The sequence below is a fragment of the Myiozetetes cayanensis genome, unplaced genomic scaffold (assembly GCF_022539395.1).
Source record: "Myiozetetes cayanensis isolate MyiCay16 unplaced genomic scaffold, myiCay2020 scf15, whole genome shotgun sequence".
NCBI lineage: Eukaryota > Metazoa > Chordata > Aves > Passeriformes > Tyrannidae > Myiozetetes > Myiozetetes cayanensis.
This window is the reverse complement of record NW_026087159.1, coordinates 14,748,000-14,766,668: the sequence shown is the minus strand read 5'-3', so window position 1 is coordinate 14,766,668 and position 18,669 is coordinate 14,748,000. Positions and strand designations below refer to the sequence as shown.

Genomic DNA, 18,669 nt, shown 5'->3' with positions numbered 1-18,669 from the left:
ATTTTTGTAACATTTTTAATGCATTTTTAATTGAAAAACACATTATTGGGGAAAATGGATAGCAATGGTTGCTTGCCTTAATGAAAAAAGCTTTAAAAGGCATTTTGCAACCGATCATCTTTTAATAAGTGTCACCCATTGGGACATTTATTCTGGCAGCTTGGGCCACTGGCAGGTGCTGGCTGTGCTGGTGGGACCCAGGATCCCAGGTGTCCATCCATGCAGGTCCCAAGATGCCATTTCCAAAACCTTGACAGCCATACTGGATGAGTGGCCAGTTTTTGACCCTCTGTGAGGTTCCCAACCATCCAGCAATAACAACAATAGTTTATTGTTTCCATTTTACTGCAAAAGCAGCCAAAGGCTTCTCCATGGCACATTCTGCATGGAGGGAGCTGGCTCTAGGATCATGCAGCTTACCCTGCCAGCAGGCAAGGAATTGAGTGCAGGTGCCTACCTGTGAGCTAAGACTCTTCTGTGGTGAGCAGAGGTCTAGACAGTGGAGTTTGGGAAAGGTTCATCTCATCCTGTTGAAATGTTTGCCATTGATCGTGCCAAAAGCCGAAACGGAGACAGCCTTGAGAAACCTGAAGTTGGCTCTGATTTGAGCAGGGTTTGGACTGACTGTTGCCCAGAGAAGCTGTGGCTGCCCCATCCCTGGAAGTGTTCAAGGCCAGGCTGGATGGAGCTTTGAGCAACCTGGTCTAGTGGAGGGTGTCCCTGCCTGTGGCAGGTGGGTTGAAACTGGGTGGTCTTTAAGGTCCCTCCAAGCCAAACCATTCTGTCATTCTGTAATTCTACAAAAGTGACTTCCTGCCAGCCTGGACTGGTCTGTTAGTCTATGAATCGCACCACAGATTAGTTCTGGGTAAGATCCCTTAATTCCAGGGGGAACGTGGGTCACGTGGCCTGGAAGGCGGCTCCTCGTTTGACGGGATGTGTCAAATCAGCGCGGGAGCCGAGCGCAAGCGGGACGAGCGTACGGTCTCACCCCGTCCCCTGTCTCCTGCTCTGCTCCCACAGGTGTCACCACCGTGCTCACCATGACCACACTAAGCATCAGCGCAAGAAACTCGTTACCCAAAGTGGCGTACGCGACGGCCATGGACTGGTTCATAGCCGTCTGTTATGCCTTTGTGTTTTCTGCGCTGATCGAATTCGCCACCGTCAACTACTTCACCAAGCGCAGCTGGGCTTGGGACGGCAAGAAGGTGCTGGAGGCCCAAGAGATGAAGGTCAGCCTGTGGCCAAGGCCAGGGGCGGGGAGGGGGTGGTGAAGAAGCGCTGCAGGAGGGAGCTGTGCCGGGGACAGGAGTGGGTAACGTGCAGCCCCGCAGCACTCGGGGGGCTGGATGTTACTCACTGCCCCTCCCAGCCCAGGGCTTGACTGCAGCGCTTCTTGAGGGTCGGGAGAGGGGGGGCTCAGGGGGCTTAGCTGTGCTTAGCTGGAGAGAACCCCCAGGCATGGCTGCTTGCTCTTCCCTCTGTCCCCTTGCACAGCCGTTTGCCAGTGGGAACGTGGATGTGTGAGCGTTCTGCGCGTGCTCTGCTGGTGGTCTTGTCTCTCTTTGCTTCTCCCTCCAGCCCAAAACCAAACCCAGCCCAACTCTCCAAGCCCATTCCTCACTGCTAGCATGCCACACAAGCCCAGGTGTGCCACAGGACACCAGGCTCACCGGTGGGGACGGTCCCGATCCGCTGTGTCCCCTGACTGTCGGTGTCCCCCTGGCTGGTGCAGCAATGGGCAGGTCTGATGCTTGTGCTGTTGCCCACAGCTGCCAGCAGCTGCTGCTTGGGCAGAGAGGGTGGGTGGGAAGCAAGCAATCACAAACAGCAACTGGCAGCAAATTAGTGCCTGGCATCACCCACGTTTTCCCTCCTCGCTCGGGATCAGCCTCTCTGGCAGCTTCCTTCCTGACAGCCACTGCTACCCCTGCTCGTGCCCCCCTCCCTCTGAACTGATTTAATCTTGGCTGTGCAGAGAAATCGCTTACTGTAGCATGCTGCTCCTTGTTTATATTTATTGAATCAATTTGGAAATCAGCTTTGTCCTTGTTCTTGGTTCTGGAGCCTTTATATTTTTCTCCTTCGCATTTTGATGTGGTGTTTGAAATTGTTGTGGGGCTGTCTGTAAATACCTGACAGAATTGCAGTAACTTTTTGGAAGACAGCAGCCAGTCATCTCCCTGGCATGGAGGTCAAAGAAGGTGAACGGAGAGCCATCTAGAGAGCCATCTCTGGGTGTTGAATGCCTCTCTCTTGTCTTTCTTGGATTCTCTATCTGTTTGCTTTTGCAGCTGTGCAGCTGTGCAGCTGAGCAGCAGACTCATGGCAGAAGGCCTCCAGAGGAGGCCAGGAGATGGTCTTCCACTTCCATCATGAACAGTAATGATAACCTGGGCTCTAGAGAAGAGAGAAGCCTTTTCTGAGTCATTGGCATGACTGAAGAGTCAGAACAGGTCCTGAAAACAACTGTATCCCTTTCAGGGATGGGCAAATCAGCACAAAATCAGGATTCACAGAGCCTTGGGCAATTATCTGAACTGGGCACAGCGGAAAAAGCAGCAAAGGCTCAAAAGTTCAGTTTGTCTTAAAAGCAAGCGTGTTTATCAATTTATTCATTGACCCAGCACTGCAAGACTAACAGTGCTGAAACAATAGGGTAAGAGAATGCAGAATGTTTATGCACACGGTAATCAAACAAGAAAACAAAGCAGGACCAGGAATGCTTCCGAGGGGGTGCTCTTTGTGAGCTCGCTGCAATCGGCATCAGCCTGGATAATCAGTAAGGACTCCAGATTTGTGGATGCTTTTCCAAGCTAACTCTAATCTCTGCTGTAGAAGGCAAACCCACTCCCTGTCTCTGCAGCTCACAGAGCTCCCCAAAGAGTGATGGGCTTTCAGGGAGCTTAGGAATATGATGTGTCAAACTATTTGTTTTTCATCTTTATTCCAATGAGTATTTCCAAGCAGCGAATTTGCTGCACGGTGGAAGTGCCTCGTTGGCTCAGATTCAGCCTTTAATTAGCTCTTCTTGAAACAATTGACAAGCCAGGTGGTTGAAGCCACAAAAGAAAGAGGAGGGAGAAGAATAACTATTGGCATTTTAAAGTGTTTGCATCAGGGGTAAAACTACCAGTGACAAGCCCAGGCTGGTCTCTGGAGATCCTTCTCCCCAGCCAAAAGCTGTGCTCTTTATTGATGTGATGGCAAGGATCCTCACTCCAGGTTTGATTGTTCCCTTGCATGAACATGAAAAAAAAACCAAACAAACCAACAATGTAGGCAGCAGTAATGCTTCCCTTCCCATTTGAGAGAAATCACTGCCATGCAAAAGCTGCTGGTTGCTGACAGACACTCCCAGGCTGCTCATTCTCCCAGGGCTGGGTCCATTCTTTTTCTTCCTCCCCTTCAGCCCAACCACTGGTCTAGGTGGGAAAACCATGGGTTTTTTGCAGGTGTAATCTGACATGGTGGGCTGATCTTGGTGAATCACTGGTCTCTGCATCATAAAATCATGATGATGTTCTGGCTTGTAGCCACAGTTGGGGTCTGGTTTTAGCTGGGAGGGACTCAGCACGTTCTCTGCAGTTCTCCTCTAATGAAAAGCAGGCAAATATCACTACAGGTGTCACCGAAACCTCCCTTTAGCATGCACTCTGGTAAGATTTAACTAATGTTTCTTGGACCCAAAGATTTTCCAAGCCTTTCTTGCCTGCCACCAGTAATTGCTAATTGTAGATGAAGGATCTATTTTCTTTTGTATGGTAAACTGGCTGCAACCAACCTAGAGGTGCAGATAAAACTGGAGAAAGGTATCTGGATCCAACGTGGAAAACTTGTTGGTAAAGGTGATTTTTTAAAAACCATGATGAGGAGGAAGGTGTGAGATGGCAGTAGTGGGGGGATGCGTGAGAGGACAAAGAAATGGTGAAAGGTGAGTGGTGTCAGTGGCCAGCAAAGCTCCCTGTCTTCAGCATTCTCAAAATATCTTGTTAAAGGGATCCAATTCAGGACAGAAGGGCTGTGTCTGAACAGAGGGAGATCCATCCAGCCCATCCATCATCCCTTCCATAGGGATGACCACCTCTGGAGCCAACAAGGTCACTTTTTGGGTGGCAGTGAGCACTCAAAGAGACAGCAGTCAGTGATGAGTTTGCCACTGGGAAACTGCGGGGATGACATTTACCAGCAAGTTCACTACAGAAAGGTGTTGTCTGTTCCTTGGGATGGAAGATGCTTTGGATCTTGGGAAGACACTTCCTTTAACCCAGTATTGCCTGCTATGCCACATCTGTGCATCAAATCTGGTCTCACTCTGTATCTGTGCTTGTCTGACATTGCCCTGAAATTCTGGGTGGCAAAAAAACCAACAAAGACATACAAGCAGCTTCAGTCAGACACAGGGAAACAAGGAAGAACACACTTTGGATGGAGGAATAATCCTGGATCTTAGTTTTTATCTTAAGACAATACTTCTGTAGTGCATGGTGAGGTTAGATCCAGGCTTTTTATGTACTTTTCACATGTCTTTTCACTAAGAGAAAATCACCAAAAGCATCCTCCAAACCTCTCTGTTGATGATTATCATGGTTTTCTTTTTTACATTTTGGAAGTGATGGGCATGATCACCATCTGCATGAGGTGCCTTTTCTACTGACTGAGTAGAGCCTCGCTTTTTGTCCAACCCAGACTTCAGCAATTCTCCAGTTTGCACCTTGATGCAGGTCCCTTGGGAATCACTCTTCCTTCCCCCTGTTTCTTTACATTTATGGCATCTTTGTTACATCCCTCTCCTTGCCAGCAGAATGGAACTGGAGGCAACCCTGACAAGCCATCGTTTTCAACCAGTTTGAAGTCTTTCAGACCCATCTCTTTGTTTTGCTGCCTCACTATGGTAAATATGATTTTGCTGGGACTCTCCCTTGCTGGCCACGCTCTGCAGCCTGTGTGTCCTTTGTTCTGCTGCACTTGCAATCACCTCCATGATTCCCATGATGATCTCAGAGGTCTTTTCCAACCTAATTTATCGTGTGATAGCACTGCAAGTGATTTATGTTCTCAGCACCTTCACTACAGTCCATGAATCAATCTTCAACAGCATTTCATCCTCTTTCTCTCAACACTGCGTGGCATGTTGGGCTGATTATTAACTCCACCCAAGCTCTGAGTCTTTCTCTGGTGATCCAGGGAGCACAAGATCATTGGGCTCAGTCCCATATAATCTAAATGAAGATATGGGAGGGATGAGTGATGCCAAAAGTTGCACCAGCAGCTGTGACAGTAACTTGGCATTGGCCTGCTGGTTCATGCAAGGCTGTGCTGCTCAGAGCCTTTCACTCTGCTCAGGGTCCAGGGCCCTTGGTGTAAAACACTTGGCTGCTATTCCATGATAGGAGCAAGTCTCTGCAGGGCAGAACTTTGGCTGGAGTGAGGAAGGAGTGACATGTTTGCTGGAACAGCAACTGCACTTGCTGGGCTGGGCTTTGAATTATGGGAGACAAGCATGTCAGAGACTAGAGCTGCTTTGAGGTCACTGAAGGGACTTTTCTGTAGAAGGACAAGTGGCAGCCACTTGGATTTCTCCAGTTCTGCAGATATTGGTGACCTTCAGAGTTCAGATGGACAGTGCTTCCAACCCCAGATTTCTAGCCAAGGAGCAGGTGGAGAGTATGAAATCTCATGCAGATCACAGGCAGAACCACTAGTTCCCATAATTTAGGGCTTCAGTCATTAGTTCCTTAATAACAGAGACTTGAAGACAAGAATATTTAGCAAAAATACTAATTTTTTCCAGCATGTGTGTTGTTGAAGAACTTGTCAGACTCTAATACCCAGGGAACAGATTCATCTCTAGACCCCTTTCACAGCTCTTCCCTGAGGAGAGCAGCACAGGGACATCTCTGTGCAGCAGTTCAGTCTCCCTGTGCCTAAACTGGGCCATAAATACAGGAGCTGCTTTGCAAAATAGATGTTTCAAATGGGACAAGTTTTCAAAGCAAATGTGGAGTTTCCCCTCTGTTTATCCACTCTTCTGTTTCAGAGACTCCTCACAGATAAAAGGTGCAGGGTGGAGGCTGGAGGCTACTCTGCAGCTGACAGCAACAAGCACGTTTTGCTTTGTTTGATTGTCAAAATCTTGCCTGGAACACTTTATTTATAAAGCACAGCCCAGCAAACAGCCTGAACCATTTTTTCTGTCATGTCAGGAGCAGAACACATCCAGAGCACACGTGTGCCTCAGTGCAGTGTGTGTTCTGGCTGCTTCTTCCAGCTCTCCCCAGGGCAGAAGACTCTCCACAGGCCCTGGCTGGAGGCTCCTGAGCCCCTGCACCACCTGAACAGCCTGATCTGAGGTCCAGAAAAGCCCAAATGGATGCTTAGGGGCTCTGGATCACACCAATGGGAGCAATGGCACGCTGTCACCACCCACAGCGTTCAGATTTGCCCAACTTCACTGTTTCACCCAGCTGTTTTCTGATGCCTTTAGCCAGGCACAATGGATCCACTCTAGGGCAGAAAAGCTGGCCAGGTTGAAACTGTCATGTCACTGGGATTCATCTTATTCCCCTAATGAATAACATGGCTGATTAATCCGAAGATAATCACAGTGCACTTCCAATTACATTCTGCAAACAACAATCTGTTTTTCACTTCATTACTGATTATTAATTATTTTATTACCTCCTCTAGCTGTGTTAATAAGTAGTCATACTTAAGCGTATTTAAATGTTTTAGAAGGTGAAGCATCTTTAGCCCTTCATTTGCTTCTTGTCAGCTCTTCAGCAGGAAAAGTTCACCCACTGTGCAGGGGGTACATGTCAACGTGCCTCTAATGACTGAGAATCAGTCACTCTGTTAATTGTTGGAGATCACAACAACCTCCCCCATAAAAGACCATGAATATGGTCTGATCAGTGGTTCAGTCTGATCTGGATCCTGAGGATCTTTAGACCTTCTCCTAGCAGCAGTTTAATTTCTGTAATTGCTGGCATTACTACAAGGCTGCAGGTCCAGCTGTGGTGTTTATTGGAGAGGGGTTTAAAGATTGCACAGGAATCTGCTTTTAGTGTCTCTCTGAAAATCACTGTGGAAAACTCATTTCTGAAGGTAACCAGAAATATCCATGGTGATTGTAGTCACACTTGAAATGGAAGTGCAGCACTGAAAGCTAAAGTCCTGGGAGTATCTCTGCAGAGCAGGCTGGGTGAATCTGGCCTTTCCAGCCCCTGGTGATGCTGCTGCCACCAGTTCCCAGGCTCTGGTGGGGAGATGGGCAGGTCCTGCTGGCTGCACACGCTGCCCTTCCCCTGATGTGCTTCCCTCACAGGTACATGAGAGACCTTGCCAGGCAGCCCTGGAAAATCCCTGGATGAGTCCTACCTTGTGTTTCAGTTGATTTGGAATAGAAAGTGAGATCCAAAGGCACACCTTGTTCTGAGTTTAGACATCAGAGTCCCCCACGAGTCGTCGCTGTGTCCAGTGCTGGCTCTGGGTGCAGTTGCAGTGGACACCCATGGAGTGCACGATGCTGGGATGGGTAGGGTGCCTGATGCCTGAATACAAATAGATTTCATTCAGCGGCCTTCTCCTTGTAGACCTGGATTGCTTTACACATTTTGGCCTGCAGTGCAGCTGTCTCAGGTCCCTGACAGCAACAGGAAGACCCCCAGAGAGGGGACAACACCTATCATGACTTCCTGGGTCTGTCCTCCTGTCCATTCATCCTCATTAACATCTGAACTGTCTCCAGCACTGTCCATCATCCTTCTGTGATTTGCAGCAACACTTAGGTGTGAAGGCAAGATGAAAGGCTTCCCTCTGCCCTATAGTGCTGTGTCGAGCATTCCTGAAACCCAGGGCTTGTGCAAATGTCTTCCATCTGTTCTGTATCTTACCTGGGTAAGCCATACCCAGGTGCTCTAAAGAGTTCCAGAAGCATTTTGAGCATCATGGTGTTAAATTCTAAGGTGTTCCTGTGAGGAACTCAGGGCACTGAGGCAGTGTATGAAATGGTGCAAAAATATTGCAGTGCTGTCATGCATATTCTTAAAGCCACTGGGCAAAAAAAATCAACCTGTAATCGTCTGTGCTGTCTCCTCCTCTCACCTGACCCAGGAAGCCAGGTCAGCCAAGCAGAAAATCCAGTTCTTCCCCCAGGATGACCACGCAGGGTGTCATTCTTTTCTAAAGAGTACGTTCCTGCATCACCTCTCCATGGCTGAGCCGAGAAAGCTGAGACGGAAAACAAGGATTCTGCTCAGTTTGAGCCCGCATTCCTTTACACTGCCCTTGCAGCTCTCAGCCAGCCTTGGAGGCACCTGAGTGGGGCAGCTCCTGCTCAGGTGCAGCAGCACACACCTTGTTACACCACTGCTCTGATCCCAGGGGCTGCTGAGACACGAGCCCAGCTGTGTGGCTCCAGTTCTTTGGCTTCCAGCAGGACCTTGGTGCCAGGCCACGACCTCTCTGTGCTACGTGCTGCATGCCAGGCTCACATGGACTAGCTGCTCCACCCTAGGCCAGCACATTCTCACGCTCCAGCAGCCCTCAAGCCAAGTTGTGGGTTCTGACCACCTTCTCACCACATCTTCCTTCCCTTCCACAATGCCTTCCTGGTCTCCTGCTCCTCACACCTTTTCCCATCTCCTCACCTGGACAAGCAGGTAAACTCAGAGGGCAAAATGTTCTCCGTGCGATTCTCGGTCACTTTATTATGTTGTGTTTTTTCCTTTTTTTTTTTTTTCCCCCTTTCCGCCTTCCCCAGAAAAAAGAGCCGGTGGCGCTGGCCAAGAAAACCAACAACACCTACAACATCGTTGGCACCACCTACGCCCTCAACATCGCCAAGGACCCCGGCCTGCCCACCATCTCCAAGAGTGCTGCTGCCACCGCTGCTGCCACCAGCGTGCCCCCCAAGATGCCCCGCCTGGAGGAGAAGCTCCCGGAGAGCAAGAAGACGTACAACAGCGTCAGCAAGGTAGACAAGATGTCCCGCATCGTCTTTCCAGTCCTCTTTGCCATTTTCAACTTAGTCTACTGGGCCACCTACGTAAACCGGGAGTCAGCTATCAAGGGAATGATCCCCAAACAATAAAAACCAGTCACACAAACCTTCCATCAGTGAGCATCATCCAAGCAGGAATTCTCCAGGGCTTTCTTCTTTTCTTGTTTTGTTTTAATTTTTATTGTTCATTTCGTATTATTATTATTATTATTATTCCTATTACATCACTCTTTTATAATGTAAACAAAACTGTGATTTTAATTTAATCCCTATATGCTTTAGTTTGGTTTACTTTGCCTCTGGTGATGAGAGTTTAAAAAAAAAAAAACCAACACAAAGGGATCATAACAAGTTGTGCCTCTAACATCGTAAGTCTGCTGTCCCCCATGTGAACCAAGTCACCCTGTGCTTCCATCTCTCCTCTGCCACCTCCTGTGGTCCCCACAGTCTTCATGCCACTGCCATTCCACACTTCACTGCTGTCCCCAGGGGCTGCTGCTCTGGGCCACCCCAACCCTCTCCTCTTCTGCCATGGACTGCCCTAGCATGGGGATGCTCCTGGTGGCCTGGGCTCCAGGGTGTGTCAGTCACTTGGCTGGGCTCCTTTCAGTGCCTGGCATTTTGTGCCAGGTGACACACCTGGGCTGGGAATGCAGGTGAGCTGGTCAGCTGTGGGACCAGGGGAGCCCTGGGACATGAGGGAGAGGCAGGGCATGGGCCAGCTTGTCGCCCAGTGCCTGCTGGGGGCAAACCTAGGGACTGCTGCGGTCCCTGGAGCCATTGCAAGGGTGGAAGAGGGTGGCAGCATCTTGTAGGTGGTGGACAGGACTTGTTCCTCTCTCTCATCACCAAACCCAGCTGCTGGTTTCCTCCAAGTGTCTCTCCAGACAACAACAGGTGAGAAAGGTCTTGTCTGTCTGCCATCCTGCACTCCTGGGGCAATTCAGGTTAGCAGGTGGTGTGGTTCCTACCAGAGAAATAATTTTTCTCAGGGTGAGTCAAGACAGGAGCTTTACAAAGCCTCTGTAGTAGCTTTACAAAGCCGTAGTAGCTGTGGGGCTGCATGAGTTCAGCATCAGGACTGGAAACCACAGACTTCACATTCTGGTTTATCACTTTCTCTTGGCCCCATCCGCTTGTCCTTCTTGGCATCTCCTCTGTGTCCCAGCCCCTTCTTCCAGCTTCCCATTCATCTTCCTTTGGCTATTCAGCAGTCCTCAGAAGTGTCTCCCTGCTCACACATGGATTTAGGCAGAGAAGCCCCTGCCTCTCAGGTAAGGCACACTGATGGGGGGAGCACAGCCTGGGGCAGGGCAGCTCGTGGTGCAGCCCTGCCCCAGTGCAGCAGCGTGGCAGCGATGCTGGGTCACACCTGCTCAGGTGCAGGGGCCCTGTGGGACCCACCACGGGCCATCCTGCCACCTGTGGGGGTGAGACAGGGGGCAGGTGATCCCCAAGAGTCTCCCTGCCCCTGTGAGCTGGTGCACCTGAGGATCCTCAGCACCCTGAGAGAAGAGCAGAAGGGGCTCTTGGAAAGAGCAGGGTGGTAACTGCTGTCCCTCAGAGCCACCTGAGCCAGGTGCCATCCCACAGAGCCACTGAGGGAAGACCCAACTCCAACACCTGCACACTCCTGCAGGGAAAGCCCTCCAGTGCCTTGGAGAGAGGCTTTTTCTCCCTTTTTTGGGCACATGCAGCCAGGCCAAAGCCCCAGCACCCCCAAGGTGATGCCTGCAGCGCTGCTTTGAGCCGCTGTGCCGGGCTCAGTTTCCCTCCTGTCTGTGCAGGAGCGGGGCTGAGCACAAGGCACAGGATTTTTCCCACCTGGAATATCCATGGAGACGGCAGGATGGAGCGAGGAAGGCCAGGGCGCTTTGTCCTGCAGTGTGAGTGGCACTGGTGCACGTCCTGCCTGTCCTTTACCAATCCCACTGGCTCAACAGCAATGCAGTCACTCCCCCTGCCCACAGCTGCAATTTGGAGAGGAGCTTGGAGATTTTTAGCCCAGCCCCTGGTGTGGTGGGTCCACAAGCACCCCCACACCATCCAGCAGCATCGGGCAAGGGGCATCAGCCCCCCCCCCAGGCTCATGCTAAGGAGACCAGCTCTCTCCCCGTCGTCCCTCACAGCACCCACACCCCAAGCCATGACATTTTGACAGTGCCTTTCATCCCCAAGGGCTCCCCACTGGGTGGGGAGGCCCAGGAGCTCTCCCCATTTGCACAGGGCGTCAGAGAGGAGCAGAGGGAGGGTGCGGTGTCCCCAGCCCTTCTGCCAGGCAGGGAGGACATCCTGGCTTCCTTGGCACCTGGGGCACCCGGTTCCTCCTGGCAGGGTCCTCCTGCACCGCTGCAGCCACCCCCCTGCCACAGCCTCACCCCTGGGTGCCTCGTGCTCCCTCCCCACCAGCAGTGCCCCCCCTGCCACTGCTGCCACCCTTCTGCTCCCCAGTGGGAAGGGCTGTGCTGGTTGTTTTGGGGGTGTTTTCTCAAGTGGGCTAGCTGAGGTGCACCTCATAAAACATCCGTGGGGCTGTCACACTCAGGCCTAATTGGACAGAACAGGAACCCCACTCCACAAAAAGCAAAGCAAACACAATAAAATGGTCACCAGAAGTATGTTGTGTTTACTAACAGAATTACGTCAAATATGGGATCCGGTAGCTTAATTGACTTCAGCCGGCCCTGGGGAAGGGGTGGCCTCCTCTGCTAACCTAGGCATTCCCAAAAATCCCTTCCACCCCGAGAGCCACATCCTAGCTCGTGTTGCCTCGCTGTCTGTTGGTGCCTGCTTTGCAGAGCTCTCCATAAACTGTCAGGTCTTGCCATCGGCTTCTCAGCAGCCCAAGCCCCCACAGCGCTGCCTTTGCCGCCTGCCCAGGGCCACGCGGGCTCAGGGCCACGGGGTGATGCTCAGGGTGTCAGGGCTGGGTCTCTTGGCAGTGCTGGACACAGAACTGGGGCAGCACCTGAGCCTCCTCCCTCGCTGTGGGTGATCTGATCTGTCTCACTGAACTGTCAGGGTGATTCTCCTGCCTGTCTCTTCCCTCCCTGCGATGCCGAGACTCGTGTCCCTCCCCAGGGCACTGCCCACCCCTCTGGCTTACCCGTGACACCCGTCTGCTGGCTCATCCTTGCTCTTCCTGACTCCCAAAGCTGTGCTCTCTGCCTGATAAAAGGCCACCCTCCTGTGTCTGTGTGAGCACGCCTTGAAAGCCAAGCCTGTTCCCAACCAAAGCCTGGCGTGGGCTCCCAGTCTCTCTGCCAGCTGGAAGCAGAAATACCGGCATCCTTTGGTTAAAGACAACAAACCAAACAGGATTTCTAGCTTGGCTTCCGAGCAGGAAAGCATTTCGGGAAGATAGTTATAAATAAGTGGTTTAACATCTCCTGCCAGCAGACATCACAGAGGAGATAATGTTCTTTTTTTATAAAACTGTCAGCAACTCAAATTGGGACGTTTCCTTCCCAGTTAACACGAGGCTGTTGATGGGGGCTTCTGCTAAGTGCTTGCCAGGCCAGAGCTAATCTAGCATCACTTACTGGGGTTTGCTGCTTGCTGTGATAGCATCTAAGGGCTCCATTTTTATAGTTGATCCTGTATAGAAATACGTGTACATGACCACAGCTGTGCACAGAGTGGGCACATCATTTTGCTGTGAACCTCAATACTCCAGTATTTCATTTCTTCTGGCAAGACCCAAAGCTTCCCTGACTCGATGAGAGTCTCCCAGGCAGGAATTAGAAGTCTTTGAGGGTCATAAAAATGATCTGTTCAGTCTGGGCTCCTGTTTTGCAGCCTGCACCACCTGGGAAACACACAGGGCAGTGCAAGCCTGCAGTTGCATTCCTGCTGGAAATGTCAGTGGGACATTTTGGCACTGGCAGCTCTTCCCTCCTCTGAAGCTGCACGTGGGCACAGCAGTGTGGCTGTGAGGAACTCAGAGCCCCAGGGAGGTGGGGGCAGTTCATCTGGGATCCCCTCAGTGGGCAGGAGTTGCTGCCAGCTCTGTTAGCATGGAGAGCATGGATGATGTGAGAGGGCTGGGGAAAAGGTGGTCCCTCAGTGCCACCCATTCTTCTGTGGGGCTGATGAAGTTACCCCCATAGAACGTCTCAGAAGCTTCTGGAACGTCCCCCAGCAGGACAGTGGCACTCAAGGCATTAACCCACCCCATCAGATATCTGTGTGGATCTTGCAGACTGGAGAGAAACAACATTTCCATGAGTCCTGCTGGGGGTGGGGAGGGCTTAACCAGGGCGAAGAGCTCATTCATGGAAACGTAAATGCTCTATTAATATCAAAGTAGGGAGAAAAAAAATCCAAACAATTCACCAATCCTCTCTCCCCATCAAGCTAAACTACTTCTGAAGGTCTTTCTGGCAAGAAGCCACAGCACAGATGAGATTGATGGCTTCCAGGTATAAATATTTACTGTTTGACCTTGTTATTGTTCCATCAGCCAAAGGTTTTTACATATATATGAGCCTGTGTATATTTATGCTCCCAAACTCTTTATGTATAAACATCAAACCTCCTTGTCTTTGAAAGATAAAATGGCCACTTTCAATTTTTTTACTTCCCTCTCATTCCCTTTGCTTAATCTTCTAGAATGAGGTGCATCCCTCTCTGCTGGGCCTCAGGTGGCTTTGGGAGGCAGAACAAAGGGAGTAAGGGAGAAGAGCCTCTCCCTGCTTTGGGGGCTCAGTGCAGGCTTGCTGCCTGGACCAAGGGCACTGCTGGCAGTGCTGCCCAGCACCTGCATGGAAAACTTAGTCCCTGAGGTCACAGCTGCTCCAACACAGGCCTTGTCCTGCCCTGGACACCAGGATGTTCCCAAGGTGGCTTTTCAACAGCTGAATGCTACAAGCAGTTAGTGCTCACCCCATAGCACCTTCAGGGAATGTGCAGCCAAGCATTGAGAACACGTGTGAGGTCTCCACCATCAGCCTGCTTCAGGAAGGGGCACAAAACCTGGTGGGATCCACCCCAGCTGTCCCTGGCCAGAGGAACACCAAAGGAAGAGGCTGCACTTCATCTCTTCTGCAGAGCACAGGCAAGTGCTGGCGCTTGGCCACTGCTTGCTGCTCATCCAGGTGGGATGGGCTGATGCCTGGACATGTGCTGATGGTGGGAGGGGTCAGTAGAAGCCCAGGCCTTTGCTTCTGCTGTGTCTGTACCTGATCTCAGCACAAGCAGGGCCACGGGCAGGTGCTGGGCAGCCCCCAAGCACTGGGCCATGGTGAGCGAGCAGCCCCTGGCAGTGGTACCCATTGTCTGCTCCCTTCATGTCACCCCTGCCTCACACCTTGCTTAGAGGAAACATTAGGCAGTGATGCTGCACTGGTGGCTCCTCTCTCCCCTCCCTGCTGCTGGAGAGAGGCTGTCGTGGTCAGCCTGTGCCTTGTGGTGTCCCAGCCGGGAGAATGAAGGATGGCACCACCCACAGCTGCTTCTCGCTCTGGGTCCATGCCTGCCTCCCACCCCTGGAGTCTGTGCTGCTTTAGCCAGCAGAGAGCCTTAGGCTTGGATTAGTCCCAGCACTGGACCTGTCATCCTTCACCACCAACCAGCATTTATGCTGGTTTTCGCTCATGAAGCTTTAGGACAAAACATGATGTTCTGGCTGCTCTGTCCTATTCCCACTGTCCCAGTGCAGATCCCTTCTGCACAAAACTTCAACAATCCCATCTGCCTAGAGGGGGAAGCCTGGTCCCAGGTTTGCTGCGTGAGCCAGGATGCTCCCACAGTCTTTGAAGGCTCTTGGCTCTTCTCTTCAGTGTTGCTTGAAGGACCTGTCAGCTTGATGAGACCATTGGCTCGTGTTACACTGCTAGCAGCACTCTGTTTCCCCTGAAAAGTCTGTCTATACCTCCTGTCTTTTTGTAGGGCACCCAGCAAATGTAACAGCAATCATATATTGAACCACTTGATTTTGGCAACCACAAAAAGTAGGGGCAGAGTTGGGAAACCTGAGTCACTGCCACACTGCCTTTGCCAGGCTGCATTTAGGGTGGAAGGGCTCCTCCCCACTGCCACGAGGGAGTTTCTCAGCCCACCCAACCTAGTCAGGTGGCCACAAGTATCCCTTCATCAGCTAGATTTTTCACTGTCAACTGACCTGGGGGTAGCTGCAGGCAAATGTCCTCTCCGAAGGTGAGGCCACCAGCTGCTCCTGTAGCTGCAGCCCTGGTGCCCAGGGTGTGGGAAGTGGCATTAGCACCATGCTAGGGCAGCCCATCCTGGGAAGGAGCTCACCCCAGCAACTCACAGAGAACACTCCCATTTCCACTGCCTCTGGTTCAGCCTGTGCCCCAGAACATCCTCTGCTTTGTTTTCCATCTTGTGAGACTCTCTTTACTCCACTATGAGAAAGGATCTAGCTAGCAGCAGTTTAATGCATGACAATCCTGTTATTACATCTGTAAATAATTAACAACTAGGGGGAAAAAAAAAAAAAGGCATTTTTAAAATTTTTTGTTGACTTTATTTTCATTATTGACTAGCTGGTAGCCACTTTCTTAAGGGATTTCTCATGGAAACTGTGACCTTTCTTCTCTCTATTTCTCTCTCTTTCTTTCTGAGATTTGTGTTTCAGATGCTTTTTGGTGCAATGTTCAATGCCTGTTTGTATTTTTGAACCGTATTTTTCAACCTTTGCTGGAAAGAAAAAAAAATAAAAATTGCCCATTCTAATTGGCAGGATTTTGAGTCCTGCCACTTTTTTCAGCTTTTAGCTTTTTCACTAAGTTAAAGCAACAGAAAAATGCCTCAAAAAATTACAGTGAAGTTCTGAAGAGAGATTAGAAAAACATCAGAAACAAGAACTACATGACAAAGATCAGCAAGCTGAGTGGAGGAGGAGGACTCTTCTGACACCTGCTAACCTCCTGATCTAACACACAGGGTGGGACTAGACCTCTTCACTGAATTAAATCACTCCGCTTTTCCACTCTACCCACTCTCTCGAACTCCAATCAAAACAAATAAAAATTCATATTTTAAAAGAAAAAAAACCCTCTGTGTCATTTTTTTCCCCCCCATGTTTCTCGAATGATGGTGTGGAGAAGGACATGGACCAGGCTCTCAGCCCAAATGTCTTAAGCCACATGTAAATGGAATTTGTGCCAAGGAAGGCTGTGGGCCTTCAACCCCTTCCTGCTGTGCCACAATGACACTCCCTGTCACTTTGGGCCACCAAAAGGTCTTCCAGGCATGACTGGGGTTGGCCTTTCCTGCAGGGAGTTTTGATTGGGGCTACCCTGTAGACAATAAATTGGAGGTTTAATGGCACAGACACATCCACGACACGTCCCTTAGTGTGACATGTGTCCAGTGGGTGGTCTGCTGGGTAAGAAGTTCAAGGTGTAGGGGCTTCATCTGGACACTCCACTGCATCTCCTTGGAGGCACGAGAAGTTATATTTAGACACTGGGTAGAAAGACCTGAAATGAAGTAAATCTCTTCAAATGCAAAAGCAGGAGAAAAATCACCTGCGAGGAACGCAGAAGTTCTTCCTATTGCGTTAAACTTGAAACGTTTGCTGTTCCCCCGGGCCTTTTTCTGCATTTTTGGCTACTTTTTAGTTTAAAAATACCGATGATTTACCCAAATCCCACATATTCAATGAGACTTCCCCCTCCCCTCAGTTACCACTGGGAAATAGCAGGAGAAGAAAATAACTCCAGTGACAGCATCAGTTGTTTTCCACGCCTGGAGAAGGAACGAAAAGCCCTCCCCTTTTCCCCGGATTCCCTGAGCACCATCTGTATGCTGCACCAGGGACTTGCTGGCGGGACAATATCTCCAAACATATTGCAACCTTGGACAAAAAAAAAAAAAAAAAAAAGTTAGGCGTTTGAATTTGCTGCATTCAGCTGAATCCTCCCTCTTCCTCCGAGGTTCGGAGCGCTGGGGCTCGCAGCTGCTGTGGCAGATGGAGAGTTACCATGGGTCTTAGCAGCACAGGCTGCATACTTATGCCTTCCTGAGGAAGGAGCAGAGCTTGTGACCTCGGCAGGAGGCAGGCCGGGAAGGAGCCCACCACTGTTGCAAACCATAAAAGCTGGAACCTGAAGTTGTCACCGCTTTCCCCACCAACCCTCCCGCCACTCCCCCCACACCTCCCCACACCCCGCCTGAGTCCTTGCTCAATCAAAACTGCACAGAGTTGGTCCCAGCCTGAAAAGATCTTCCTGACTCAGAAGACAAAAATAAACAGCGATGTGAAATGCTTCCTTGCATTATCACTTCTCTATTTGAACCTAGAACAAGGGCCCTGAAGAGGAACAGAGTGTAATTGCGGTGTCCACAGAAAAGAAATACTAATGAAAACAGGCAGAGCCGGGAGAATTGGCAGAGAAGAGGCAGAACTGAACAAGTATTTATTACCCCAGCACTTAGTGCTCAGGCTGACAGGTGCCTTAGGAATGCAATAGATGGGGTTTATTATGAGGTGCTCATAACACAGCAGTGCTCGGGGTGAGGGGAGGGCGGCACTGTCCATGTGGCTCCTGAGGTGCCAGGGCTTGGGGAGCAGATAATAACTCCCCTGTGCCAGTGGGGATGGCTCAGCCCCACAGCCCTGGGAAGGAAAGGGCCTCCTGGGGCACAGTGTTCATCTTCTGCCTTCAAAGGGTGGCTGTTTCAGAAACCTCTTCTGCAAAAACCCCCCCATGAGATGGACTGAGAGCCCCAAAGCCAGCCCTGAGCTGACCCTCACAATTTTGGGGTAGTATGACCAAAAACCCCAGCACCAAGGAAGGGTTCCTCCTGCAGGAGGAACTCTCTTCTCTGCTTCCTCTAAGACAAGTAAGTCTAACACTGCACCACTGCCATTTGCAGGGCTCTTGCCAGGCTGTGCTGGCTGCCTCGTAAGCAAACAGTGCCTTCTGAAATTCCTCCTGAACGAACTCATCCATCAGCAGCTTGTCAGAAGGAACATGGTTTGAGACTCTGTGGTTGCCCCACTGCACGGAGAACCCCCTCGCCTGGCAGGTTTGTGGCTTCCCAGGATTCATTCTCCCTTACACTTCCCCTCCCTGGCAGGCTGCGGTGGCTTTGTGGGAGATCCCAGTGCTTTCCCCTCACCAGCACACACTCACTGCCATCAGAGGTGGGAAAAGCCCCCACCACCTTCCCTTTCCACTCTCATCAGATGGGTGATGGGTGAACAGCAGCCAGAGCAGCAAGGGGGGCTGCTTCCCAGCACGGATGTGCTCAGCTCCTTCTGGGAACCCTCAGTGTCCTTCACGGGGATGAGAATGTCCTCTTCTCCTCCACCCCCAAGGCAGCAGCAAGCAGTGGGCTGTGGAGGGACCAGGTGATGTGCCTGGAGCGGTGGGGGTGGGTACCGACCACCCGTTTGGCAGGCAGAGAGAAAATACCTCTGAAAAAAGGCACCAGGCGATTTTCTTCAGAAGGGGGGAGTTGCAGGAGCTCTCTGAGCATTAGGTACTTTGTAAAAGCACTTTGGGATCCCCCAGAAATAGCAGTGGAGGCATTTGCAGCAGTGGCTTTGGCAGAGGAGAAACTGCAGCCATGATAGTCGTAAGGATGTAAGTGAGGACAGGCTGGCAGGAAAAAGCAGTGTGTGTTTATTACACAGATAGCACAGCTGGGGAAAAGAAACCAAGCTTTCAGGTCTATAAACTCTCCTTCGG

General features: G+C 50.8%; 1 protein-coding gene across 2 annotated transcripts in view; it reads left to right on the top strand.

Annotated features, from left to right (window-relative positions):
- GABRA3 (gamma-aminobutyric acid type A receptor subunit alpha3) overlaps positions 1-16,023 on the top strand; it is a 71,373-nt gene extending 55,350 nt beyond the window's left edge. For both annotated transcript variants that reach the window (XM_050310465.1, XM_050310466.1), the window contains 2 exons: positions 1,024-1,235; positions 8,768-16,023. In XM_050310465.1, the coding sequence (XP_050166422.1) occupies positions 1,024-1,235; positions 8,768-9,097 (542 nt within the window). In that variant the 3' untranslated portion in view covers positions 9,098-16,023. The remainder of the gene's footprint in view (positions 1-1,023; positions 1,236-8,767) is intronic.
- The last annotated feature ends 2,646 nt before the right edge of the window (positions 16,024-18,669 follow it).